Source organism: Carassius carassius, chromosome 15 (assembly GCF_963082965.1).
Source record: "Carassius carassius chromosome 15, fCarCar2.1, whole genome shotgun sequence".
NCBI classification, from domain to species: Eukaryota; Metazoa; Chordata; class Actinopteri; order Cypriniformes; family Cyprinidae; genus Carassius; species Carassius carassius.
Window position 1 is genome coordinate 3510332 of NC_081769.1, and position 13295 is coordinate 3523626.

General features: G+C 38.6%; 1 protein-coding gene across 3 annotated transcripts in view; it reads left to right on the plus strand.

Moving 5' to 3' along the window:
- The first annotated feature begins 10211 nt into the window (after positions 1-10211).
- The window catches only part of LOC132158018 (LIM domain-containing protein 1-like), a 45033-nt gene continuing 41949 nt past the window's right edge, over positions 10212-13295 (plus strand). Inside the window, exons 1-2 of one of the 3 annotated variants that reach the window (XM_059567263.1) lie at positions 10212-10761; positions 10892-11974. In XM_059567263.1, coding sequence (XP_059423246.1) covers positions 10900-11974 — 1075 coding nt within the window. In that variant the 5' untranslated portion in view covers positions 10212-10761; positions 10892-10899. Of the gene's footprint in view, positions 11975-13295 lie in introns of all 3 variants that reach the window. The other 2 variants (XM_059567262.1, XM_059567261.1) reach the window with 2 other exon arrangements.

Sequence of the window (13295 nt, forward strand, 5' to 3'; positions counted from 1 at the left end):
ACCAAACGTTGACCAAAAAGTTTGTGTGTGTGTGTGTTCTCATGAATAAAGAGGACCTTAATGTTCCAAAAAAAAAATATATATATATATATATTTATCTCAGCATGGAACAACATGATGATAGTAAATCATGTCAGAACTCATCTCATTTTTTAGGTGAACTATTCCTTCCTGTCCCACTTCCTTCTGTACTTATGCACACACACAAACACACGCTAAGGACAAGCGGAAGTGTACATCCTTCCTGAAGGCCATGTTGAGGTCAGACACAGGTTTCTGTATTTGTAGTATTGACCACCCCTTGACCATCGCAGGCCAGTTTATGTGCTGGATCATTCTCTGCCTTGCTTTTGCTGTTCAGTTTGGTGACACTAGTGGATCTTTAACTCTATAAAGCATACTTTATCATACTTTTAAAGCCTGTATATGATCATAACTTTGCTGTTAAACCTGTTGCACACAATCAACTACATCTTCTGTTATTTGATTGAGGCCTTTTAGCAAAATTGTGCAAATATCCACCTTTAGAATGTGGTTCCCGTGTGTTTTTTGCTGTGAAATCTTTACTGAATTGTATCGAATTAAACATAATAACTTTTATATTGTTAGTAATATTTCAAGACGAACTCTTACTGCGCTGAAGCAACTTTTAGCTTTACTTGATTGTCCATGCATAGGTTTTAGGAAAGATCATGTTCAAATGTGAGTCCCAAATATGATCATCAGGCTTTTGAGGACTGTGTATTTGCTCATCTCTCTATCATCATTGTATTGCATTGTATTTTATGTTTTGATCATTAAAAATAAGCATTTAAATATAATCATATCACTAAGACATTATTGGGAGATATAGAGTCATAACTGGTATTTATATCTACTATAAGTGTCTGCTATACTGTTTAAAAGATTTCATTGATTTACTATACAAGCTATCAGAATTTGTTTTGTGTCTTAATGTTTGTTTGTTTTTTGGTTAAATAAATACCAGCAAACACTCAGCCTCAAGCCCTTCAAGATATAGGTTACTTTTTTCCTTTTTTTTAGCTGAAGCTGTGATCCTGGATGATTCATAAAATGCAATGGCTACCATCACTTTAAGAGTTAATAAAAGCATCATAGGCAACACAAATTAATACCCATCTCTCCTGTTGATAGATTGAGGGCTTATGAAGTGAAACGATCAGTCTGTGCAAGAAACTGAGCATTATTTACAACATTATTACCTGTATTCCAGAGCCTCAGATAAACAGAGAAATCTGATTATTTTCCAGAAACTGGTTCTTTTGGACAGTTTTAATGTAGTTTCAATTAACTGATTCAAATAACAGATTCACCAGTTATGTAATCATACAGTAACAACAGTATACACAATTAAATTAAAAACCCAATAATGACATGAAATGTGGATGTTGTACATGTCTCATGTAAAACATCCTCATAAATAATGTTCATTTTCTTGCACAGACTGATTGTTCCGCTTCATAAGACCTCAATAAATCATCGGGTGCGATGGGTATTCATTTTGTGTTGCCTGATATGCTTTTTGACTCTCAAAGTGACAGCAGGCATTGACTTGCATTGTATGAATCACCAAGGAACAGGGTTTCAGCTAAAAATCTGCTCTAGAGTTCTACTGAAGAAAAAGTCACCTACATCTTGGATGAACTGAGCGTGAGTAAAAGAACAGGAAATTTCTTGGTGAACTTTACCTTTAATTGAATTTGTTCCCTGGGACAATGTGAGCGGTGTTTGTTTGCAAAAATGTTCTGTGTACTTTACACCTTTACTAAATACTTTTTGAGTTCATCTGAATAACTATAGCCTTAAGCATGATCAGTAATTATAGTGATGCAGGATTTAGCAAACACAACCTTCTCTCAAAACGAATCGGTATCTCAGTATTTTTGTGATATTTTCTTGTCATCAGGATGTTTGTATGCAGAATATTCAGCACAGGATGCTCTCTGGGAAAGTGGCAAAGGGAAAGTGTTTACTTCCAACTTAAAAGCCTGTATTTCAATGCAGTCGGTCTGTAATTTGTGCATGTGTGTGAAGGGATTGGCCTCTCAATTTGGCTTGACGAGTGAATGATTATTACAGACTTGAACCATCTGGGGCTGAAATCTTCTTTGCATGACTGTCTATTGAGGACTTGGGCAAATTTGTGTCTCTACTTGCCCTTATGCATCTGTCATTGGTGTAAATTAGTACACTTATGCTACCTTCTAATGTCTCGTTTTGTCCGAAATCCAAAACAGCATCACGTACAGAATTGCATTCTTCATGGAGAAAACAATCCCAGAATCCATTAAAAAAACATATACTGGTATGACAGATGGGAAATGGGTTGTAAAGTATAGATAAAATGAGTTAATTGTTTTTATATATCTGTGTACTAAAAAAATAATTGAGCTTATGTTGTATGAAGCACATAAAAGTGTGTTGCTAGCTATTGAAGCCATTTATGCATATTATGAATTCTGAGTTTGCATCTCACAAATCTACTTTTCTAAGTGTTCTGAGTTTAACTCTCATACAATTTTGAGGTAACAGCTCACAATTATGTGAATATATAATAAAATATATGTATTATTATAATTTCTTGGCAACATTAACCATGAATGTGTGCTTTCCGTCCAAAAAAGTTGGAATTGTAAGACATAAGTTGAGAGTTCCAAGAAAACAAATGTCTGAATTATGAGATAAACCTGCAATTTTGAGAAAAATGTCATAATTGCAAGATTTTACTAAAAAAAATAAAATAAATAAAAATAAAAAAGAGAGAGAGTTTAGTGGGATAAAATGTCAAGCAGATCCATAAGAGCTTTCATGTATTTGCTCTATTGCTATAGCTTGACATCATTGAAATATGTTATAATTGGCTGGTTCTGCATTCATACAACTTTATGAATTTTCTTTTAGCATTTTCTGAAATCTCAACCAAGCAGAACAACGTGCAACAATCTACTGTTGCCAGATATTGGTTACCAAAACTGACAACTAGCAACATGAGATAAAGACATAGCTACCATAACAGTTACAAAGATGAATAAAATCAGGAAATTAATCTCCAAATGGAGATGCTACTGCATACCCAGCTGAAATAGGACTACCCAGAAGGCTTTGCTGCGCCTGCTCCCTGCCGAGCCTCAGGCTGGCATCAGCCTGCTAGTATTTTAGGGAATCCCATGCTTTGTGCGGGTGGCTGAACTACTTTGGGAGTCATAATAACAGGGATGATTTTCTCCCATGATGCAGTCCAGCTGTCTGGGTATGTTTCATTTCACCACAGACACACTGAGAAGCAGATGCATCAGCTTTAGTTTCACACAAAGCTAACAGCAGATGCAGAAGCAAGGTATCCACCCTCAAAGGTTTTGTTTAGTCATGCCAGGATACGGCATAAGCACTTTAACACACAGTATGCCAGTTTTAAAAACTAAAACTACTGCTGATCAAGAGGAAAACCAGTAAGAAAACAACTCTCAACTTCCCACATCATGACTTTATCTGATGGACAGTCAAAATAACAAAATGTAAAACCACTTGTTTAATTGATAGTCTTCAGTTTCTAATCTTTCAGATGTCCCCAGTGTTCCCTCTGTCTTGCCCTCAGATCAGTGATAAGGCGTGTGGGAGTGTATCTGTACCTCGTGAAGGGGCTCAGGACACACAGAAGGTTCAGGAGCTGGAGCTGAACAGACCTCTGGACGCCCGTCTGCTCTCTGAGCATGTCATTAAGAGGGCCATCCTCTCGCCCAGAACGACCCTCATCAGCTTCCCGCTGGACGACTGACATGAGTTCTCATATCAGAAAGGACCGTGTACACAGAGGAAAACAGGTTGAGGATTTTTGAAAAGGAAGCAAAGAAGGACATGGTGTACTGTATTTATTTATTTTTTCAGTTTTACAATATGTTCATTTTGAGTTGAAAATGAAAATGGCTTTGCTCTTTGTTGCTAAGAGGCTTTTAGGTGATTTTCAGTGGATGAGGTACATTTTTTGTACTCGGCCCTCGTCACCTCAGACTGCAGGCCGGAGTAGAGAGCTATTTCTGAATGCCCAGTTTAAGCCTGACATTACAACACCTCTGCTCTGCCTGAAATGGAGATGTGGAGGTCATGCTGTGCTTTCAGACAACAGTGGGATTCCTGCTGGGTCTCATAACCAGCGTCTCATCAAACACTCAATTACTGCAGCTGACTCACTGTCCTGTATGGAGTCTTTAGTTTTTTAACATCCTGGCTGTGGTGTGAGAGCACGTACACACTGAAGATCACACAGTGTCAAACACTGTCAAGCAAATGATTCAATGGGGATTCTGCTGCTTCACAAGTACATGAGAAAAAAATGAACCAATAAGAATGACTTCCAACGTACTTATTTACACATACACATTTCTGTGCATCATTGTGTTTGACTGTGTGCAAGCGCTTTTACCAGTTTATGCTGCAGTAATAAACATGCTAGTAAAGTTTGTAGTGGTTCTTTGGATAAAAGCATAATATGGCATCATAAAGTGTTTTTCAAGCCATTTCATATAATGCACATGCACATTAAAGTTGCGAACTGAAGTCGCATCGGATTTGTTTATTTCCCCAAACTGTGACTTGCATATGACTGAAGCAGTTTATAAAAAGGACACGGACTTGATTCTGTGCAGCGGTTGTTGAATGGATGGAAGCAGATCTGAATTTCTTTCTTTGTTCTGTGGAAGATAAAATTTTAGTGCATTTTCAGGTCAGATCATGTGAAACCATAGAAGAATTATCTGAAAGGTAATGAATAGATCTCTCTTTTATAAGAGTTTATGACAGCTTTAGGAATGCCCATCATCATTCCCTTTGGAAATGAGAACGGAGAGACTTGAGTCATCACATTTCAACACCAGAGTAATTTGGCTCGGCAGCCCAACCCAATGACACAACACACGCTGACAAAATGGGTTTGGACTGTGTTGCTTTATGTGTTGAGTGTCTGACCTTCTCCAAATGCATCAGCGAGTATGTTTTTCAGTACTTGAGTGGACAATAAGTTGGGAATGGGCATAAAGGAAGGCTTTCATGTCAATGAAGTGTCATGCCTTTAGGGTATTGATGTCCTAGGACAGTCGCTGACAGTACCTCTGTTGTTCGGAAACTTTTTTTGCCCTCTTACTCAGTAACCACACATAATTCAGTCTGATATCGATCCCCTCTGCTGTCCCTTATGGCCTTATAGAAGTGACTCACTAATAAAACACTGTAGATTAATTTCCCAGAAGTCCCACATTCCTCAAATGTGCTGGCTTTAAAAGGAGGAAGGGATTTTTTTTCTTGTCCCAGATGACATGTGACTTGATATTTTTAGAGTATTCATTTCCTGTGCATTGTGTCTTTTTGTATTGTGCTACTGCATTCACATTAGTGGTCTGTTATATTCTTTTATATTCATTTATTAGATGTGTTTGCTAAAGCAAGCAGCACTTTTACTATTTTGAATACTTAAGGTTAAAGAGATAGTTCACCCAGAAATGATAATTCTGTCATTTGCTTACCCTCATGTTACTCCAAACCTGTAGCTTTCTTTGTTCTGGGGAAATATGAAATGATATTTTGAGAAACCTCTCACAGTGGAAGTCAGTGGTAACCAAAATGTTTGTTTACTAAGAATCTGAACAAATCCTTATCCCTTAGTATTTGGCACAACTCTTCGTACAGTTTCTTCAAATCATGTGACTTGATGAAAGGATGTGTGTTATTATTTTTTTTCTAAAGAACCAGATTATTGATTATTACTTGCCAAGCCAAAAATACAGGCAAACCAAAAGCACCCAGACATAAAGCGCAGGAGTCCTAAGAACATGTACTATTGACAATCTGGGTGCAATACAAAAGTACAATGGAAAACATCATCAGGAAATTCTAGACTACATATACATTTTTAAAATCAGCTTTTCACTCAATTCAATTTATACTGATTCCATAACAGCTCTCAGATGGTTAGAGCAAACTCTTTGTCAGTACTGGTCTACAATAATGCATAACCATTGTCAGCAGCTCTAGTGGCCCCAAAAATTATTTGGACACATTTGGTGACGCTTATGAATGTCTGAATGTTGTTGCATATAACCAAGTGGAATTTTGTTTCAAGAAAGATAGCAAAAGAGCATTGAAAAAACCTTTCTCAAAAAACTGGGTTGATAAAACAAGTCTCAAAGTGAAGTAAGGTGTGAAACATTGGCACACGTTCATGCGTGACGAACAACACTTGTAAACATGAAGGTAACTGACTAAAAATCACTGTCACAGCAGTTAATGAAAAGTCATAAAATGAATAAGTAGTTTTAACCTTGTGCAGTCATCGGTCACTTCAGACCGGAGAATTTTATATTTTGAATTTTCAAAAATCGTAGCTTCACCAGATTGGTAAAAAATAAAATAAAAAATTGAGGGCTTGATTCGAAAAAGCTGAGTGGATGTAAAAAAAAATTAAAATGTCACACTCATAGTCTTCGGTCAAAAATGTCCGACCATAGGAAATAAATGGGAAAAATGAAAATACAAAAAATGTTTGTGTGTACAATCTACAAATCCCCCACGGTGCAGAAAAATTACACAGCAATGAAGGGGTGAAGCTCTAAAACATCTAGAGTGCAAAATCAACACACCAACTCTCTTTCTCTCTATCACACACACACACCTATGAACTGGTATGACTGGTATGTAAAACTGCAACTATGTAAAATAAAATCAATAGTACAATGCAGTAAAAAGTGGACAGCAAGGAAGGGTTACCGTCTAAAACGGGTGAGCAAGGAAGTGTGGCACTTGGCCAAAAAAAAAAAAAAAACCCAGAATATAGTCAAAGTATAATTTAAGAAATTAATTGATGAAAAATGCAACTAGAATTGCCTGTGACAGAGTGTTACAGTGTCTTTTGTAACTGGTAGTGAGCTGTTATTCTGTGTTAAATCCTGTAGGAGGACAGTCATTAACAAAAAGTGTCCGTGTCCGTGTCCGAAAGAGTATGTGAGCAGAGTAGAGCGTCAACAATATCCCTTCCGCACTCTGAGCATTTAATAATCAATCTGCTCCAGCTCTGCTCCAGTTTCACCATTTCCCACTCCACTCCGTGCTCCCTGATATCAGAAACACCGCTCCACGTCTGAAGTATTTCAGTAGGCCTATGTTTGAAATCCAGTTCATAACATATATTAAAAATAAAATAACAGGAGAGTGGCTTATTGGAACACTAGTGTGCAAACTTTTTTACTACCATATAACAAGCTAATAACGTGGTTGTCAGCATTAAAAGGTATAATTGCTGCTTTTTGTGGTGCAAATTTTGTTTGTGATGAAAATTTCAGATTTCTGCTCATTCAAAATCGGATACAGATGAAGTAGCACTGTAAAATTACATTTGTAATGCATTATTGAGAGAGCGATTGCGTATTAATAAGTGTTATAGTACTTTTTTAAATCATGCTTTCAGCTGAAAATATTCAGTAGCCCATCTAGAAGGAACAAACAAATTCCTTGAGAACTATAACTTCCTTCTCATGTCCATTGCCATCATCATAGACTTCACATTCTTTCTGATTTAAGTGAACATAACATAACATAACTGTCAAGTTAGCTAAATATGTTTAACATGTGAATTCTTGCTAAATATGCAGTTATATTATGCGTTGTTGGCATGAATCGTACTCATGATGGAGCGGTGGTGGAGCGCTCTTGGAGCAAGTGAAAACCACGACACACCGAAGAAATCTGCTATACGCTCCAGTCAAAATCACAACCCCTCCACTCTGCGCTCCGCTCACATACTTTGATTGTGAGTAACTGTTGCTGTCATGACAGATCTATTTGAGAACCAGCCATTATCAAAATAATCTGGCTGCGGGCGTGGGCCAGATATTATTGCTGGCAGTCCAGTTTTGGTCCACGGGCCACCTGTTGCCGACCAATGCTCTAAAACATCAAGAGTGTAAAAGAGATACATCCACTCACACACACTTAAACATAATTATGCATACTCAAATGAATTGGTATGGCTATAACCATATACATGTGTGTATATATATATATATATATATAGAGAGAGAGAGGGTGCTTTCACACCTGCCTCATTTTGAATCGTACCAGAGTTCGTTTCCCCCTTTGGTGCGGTTCGATTGGGCAGGTGAGAAAGCAGCAATCGCACTCGGGTGCGGACTAAAAGCAAACCAGACAAGCGTACCGAGACCTGCTTGAAGATGTGGTCTCGGTACGCTTTCAAACGAACTCTGGAGCGGTTCGTTTGTGGTGAGAATGTGATCCGACCTCGAACAGACCCAACTGCAAAAAGTACTGATCATTTTTGGACTAAACCAGCTGCCGTAATCAGCTGGTTATTTTTTGCATATTGTGGTGTATACAAACAATGTGATAGATTATGGCCAGGGATAAAACCATCCCGCGCAGTCGTGTTGTCGTGTAGTTGTGTTGTCTCCGTGTTGTTTGCTGGCTTTTCCTCTTATGTTGGAATTTTCCCACACGTAAATTCTGACCAATCGAAAAGCAGTTAAGGAAATACGTCATGGCCAATGAGTGATGTAGATGTTGTCATGTGACTGCATTTTGGTTCGTTTCAACTGGTACGGACCAAAGCAATCAGTGTGGTGTGAAAAGGAACCAAAAAAACTGAAAAATGCTACAATGTATAATTGTTTGCCCTTGGTTCGGACCAAATGAATCGAACTAGAGATGTGAAAGCACCCAGAGTAATAATAATAATATTTTGTAATAATACAAAAACCTACGCTCTGAATCACCATTTAAAACAACAAAAAATATAAACCTTGACAAAAAGTAGTCTTTGAGAATGCTTTAATATACATTTAAATCCACAACCTAATAAAAGTCAGCAATTATGTATAAAAACAACTAGGGCATTCACAAGCCTAGTCTATACAATCTGAATCTAGTGGTCACACCATGAAATTACAGGTTTGGTTTTTTTTTTGCTCTCACCAGGAAGTGCTATATATATATATTATTATTTTTTTCAATGAAAAAAAAATGTCATAATTATTGCATACGTATTAATGAGTACCATACAATTATTTCAGAATACAAAAGAAAAAATATATTAGACTGATTTAATTGAAGAAAAAAAAAAGTTACATGTCAGGTGTCCAGTCACTTTTGACCATGAAGACCATTAGTGTGACTCCCAAATGAGGAGTGCACAAGGGAAAATATCCTGCAGCATTTTAATGCACTTGCTTTTCTTTGTAGCTAATGAAAAAAAACTTTGTAAGTGTTCACATACTTCAAGGGACTAGTGTATGTAATGTTACTGGACATGTGAGGTGTGTGCTTGTAGGGGAAAGCATTTCTGTACCTCTTCATGCTGCAGATAATGTTGCTGTGTAGGAATGTTCGGCTTGTGGAGTTGATCACATGAGTTGTGTTATCCCTCACTTCACTTTCCTCTTCACAACATCATGGTTTGGTTTGGCTACTGGAACTCTCTGAAATGTCTTCAGATGGAACCTGTGAGGCTGATCAGCATGCCGCAGTGATCTCCACATTAACCACCAAACATGTGTATGTTGTGTTTATATAGGCTAATAGTTTTGTGGCAAATTTAATATTATGCATTGTGTTATGCTTTGAAAGACTTAAGAGGAAATATTGTCTGTGAAAAACATACATTTTGGTTTGATCATCACACAGATATGAATGACTTCAAGTATTAGAATAGTGAATGTACTTTTAAGTTGCTTTTTTGCCATTTTTGAAGCATATTGGAAAATTCTGAAACATGAATTTTAGGGACTGAACGTGAACCAGTAAATTCCCTAATTAAATGAAAACCTTTCATCTAGCCATGCATTTTTTTCATCTAATCTATTCATTCATAGCCTAGATGATTAGGCTCAGTTTCATTCTTTTATTAAAACACTGGGGTTTTGCTCCAGTCCAGCAGACAAGTTGACTCCTAACCGTATCAAATTAAACGTTAGATGTCAAATTCACTATAATTAAAATAAAATGTTTTATTATTTCCACATGTCTTGTGGCGAGAAAATTCTCTTCAGTGTAGACTACTTTAATCATGTAAAGTTACAACCCAACCGCACGACAGCAGAGAGTCTTTACATGTCTCTTTCAAGTAGACTACAAGCTCTCTAAACCGCTCAAAACTTCTCCAAACAAACCCCAAAACACTGATCTTGATTATTTAGAGTGGACCCGTGTTAATAACCTGCACGCGGACTCTCTTCTCCTGTGGGCGCGCTCGTGAACTGCAGTGCTGGTCGCGCGCTCCTTCATTCACCGCGGGACTCGGCGGGAGTCGCTCAGTTTCTCTCGGTGAGGAGAAGAGATCACTAAAGCAGCCGTTTAAACTGGCTCTCGTCCATTGTGTTGTAGACTTCGTTAGATGTTAGAGTTTAGGTCGAGTTTCAGTCGATTTAAACGGAGAGCTCCCTCCGAAAGTTACAAGCGCAGTTCTGCGCGTGTACGTTTCTTTTCAGTCAGCTGTTAGTTAGTTTCATTGAGGATTTTCCTTCTTTTTGTCGTTGTCTACAGTTAGTTTTATCTACAGGTTAAGAAAATGCCGAGAGGTTTTTCGTCGAAATAGCTTCCCCGTCACGCTTGGTCACTTATTTATTTTGGGGGGTCGGCTATTTTAGTGGATTTAATCTGTGTCGTGTGATGTTTGCTGTGGAAACTTAAACCCTTTACTTGGCTTAAGCAGTTTTGACTGATCTTACTGGTGGCTTTTCACAGGTGAATGAGTTTGGACAGCTGTTCCCCATCAGTTTTCCGTCTTCAATGGTTTGTCTAAATTTACCGCTGGAGATCCTCCTTTGACAGAAGTCGTTAAAAACTTTCTGAGTGTTTCAGTTCTTACTTCTAGTTGCAAACATGGATAAATACGACGATTTGGGACTTGAGGCGAGTAAATTCATCGAGGACTTGAACATGTATGAAGCATCGAAGGACGGCTTATTTCGCGTGAAGAGAGATGCGGGAAACAACCCGGATTTTGAAGAAACCAGAAAAGTCTTCGCTTCAAAGATGACCAAAATACACACGCAGAAGCAGCAAGAGGAGATGGCAAGAAACAGTCTGGCGGCAAGAATCAATGGAAGTCACTCGAAAGTGTCAGATAACACATTTTACACCAAAGACAGACCACCCATCAATAGTTATAGACAGGGTGGTGAAGCAGCCAAACCACCTATCATGTCTGGACCAATGGTTGGCACTGCCAGTGTGACTCCATACATATCTTATGAAGGACAAAAGCATAATTTGGCCAGCTTACCTGATGGATCCAGCAACAGGGTCTATGACATTAAGGAGACTGGGAATGCTGTAAACCCAATACCAGTGCCAGCCCGATCGGCACCCTCTACCAGCCCCCCTGGCACATGGGCATCAAGAAGTGTTTACCCATCTCAGACGCCATCATCTCCTTTCTCCAACAGTTCCTCCTCTTCCAGCTCACCTGGAGCAGGTCAGAATTATTATCCAGTGTCTCAGGGATTCCCTCAAACAGGGAAGTCTCCCTCTCAGTCGCCCACAGGAACGTACAGGGATGCATATCACCAGCCGCAACAGGTTAGCCCTGTTCAGCACCAACTAAGCTCTGCCCATAGGCCTGCCAGTGGACCAACATATCAAAATGGGGGAGCTCATAATATTGGCACCCCCTCCTCTACCCAGGTGACCCAATCTCCATTGTCTCATGGAGGGAAGCAAGGTGAGCCATCCCAACCCAAGAGCTCTGCACATGGTAACCTGACAGTGCCCGCTTCTGCCCCTGTTGAGTCGCCCCATGATGAGTCTTCCAGCCCTTCTCGGGCACTTAAGCTGCCATGCCAGACCCTCCATGTACAGACGGATCAGGGGCCATCTGTGGCTGAAATAAAATTAGAAGTTCTAACTGAACGCCTGGAAAAGGAGATGGACGCCCAGCCAAAGGCTGAGTACTTTGGTAAGCACAATGTGATCACTGCCAGTTTGGTGTTTTTATATTTATCTTTTTCACATCTGCAATTTTGTTTAGCAGCTTGCTGATTGAAAAACCATCTGCCTGTTTCTACTTGACCTTCACTATTTGACACACACTATATGTGTGTGTGTATGGTTCTTGTCACAATGAGCCATACATTCAGTTGTATGCAAGTGTGTGAAATAATGATGTAGCCTAGATCCCTGTTACCAGTGCTTTTTCCTATCCAGAAGCTATTCCTGGACCTGCTTTTTTCTAATCTGTTGATAATTTATTTTATTACATTTCAGTTGCCAAAGGCAGACATTGCTGTTAGGCTACCTCTTTTCATTTTTCATTGAGCTAGACTCTGATCTGTGGGAGTCTATTGAAGCTAATGGATATTTCTTACACTAAGGAAAGTTTCCTCCTGTTGCATGGTGCCTGCTGTGTATGAAACAACCCTAAACCAACATCGCCATCCCCATTATTATTCGCTCTGTGGGCAGTGGGCCTGCAAAACTAATTCATTCACTTTTGTCTCTACACAAGACCTAACAATTGTCTCTGGCAGACGATATTACAAACCAAACACTCAAGGTATTTTAATATCGTTCATGCTCAGTGTTAAATTTAGTTTCAGTTTACTTTGGTTACAAGTTTATTGACCTAAGACTAAAAGGATTTATGGTTGAAGTGCAGGTATATACTTATGAAGCTCAGGGAATATGGCATATTTAAAGGGGAGGTTCACCCAAAAATGAATATGCTGTCATTTACTCAACCTCATGTCTTTACTGTATGAGTGTCTTTCTTCTGTGGAACATAAAAGAGAATATTTAGAGAGATCTTTTGGAAGTCAATGGGATCAAAAGTTGTTTGGTTTCCAACATTCTTCAAAATATTTTCTTTTGCGCTTTGCAGAAGAAAGTATGTCTAAGAGGTTTGGAATGACGTAAGAATGTTCATTTTTGTGTGAATTATTCCTTTAACGTGATGCAAAAAGAGTACATTTCAGCCAGTGTCTTTATAGTTTTACGTTGGTCAATTTTTGCAGTTATTTATTTTTTTGTTGGAAAGCCATATTTTCATATTTTGTCTGAACAATCAACACCACGGTACACAAGCACAACCCATCCAATGGTCTGTACTGTGATTATTCACAGCCTCTGCTTCAAATTAAATATGCCATCTATCCTGAGTGAGGGCCATAAACAAGTGTAACACTATGACACCTAAGTAGACTACTAAAACACGTAAAGAAATCGTGGGTGGTCTCTGTGTGAGAGACAACACATTACAAAAAGTCACGTAAGAAGGAGCT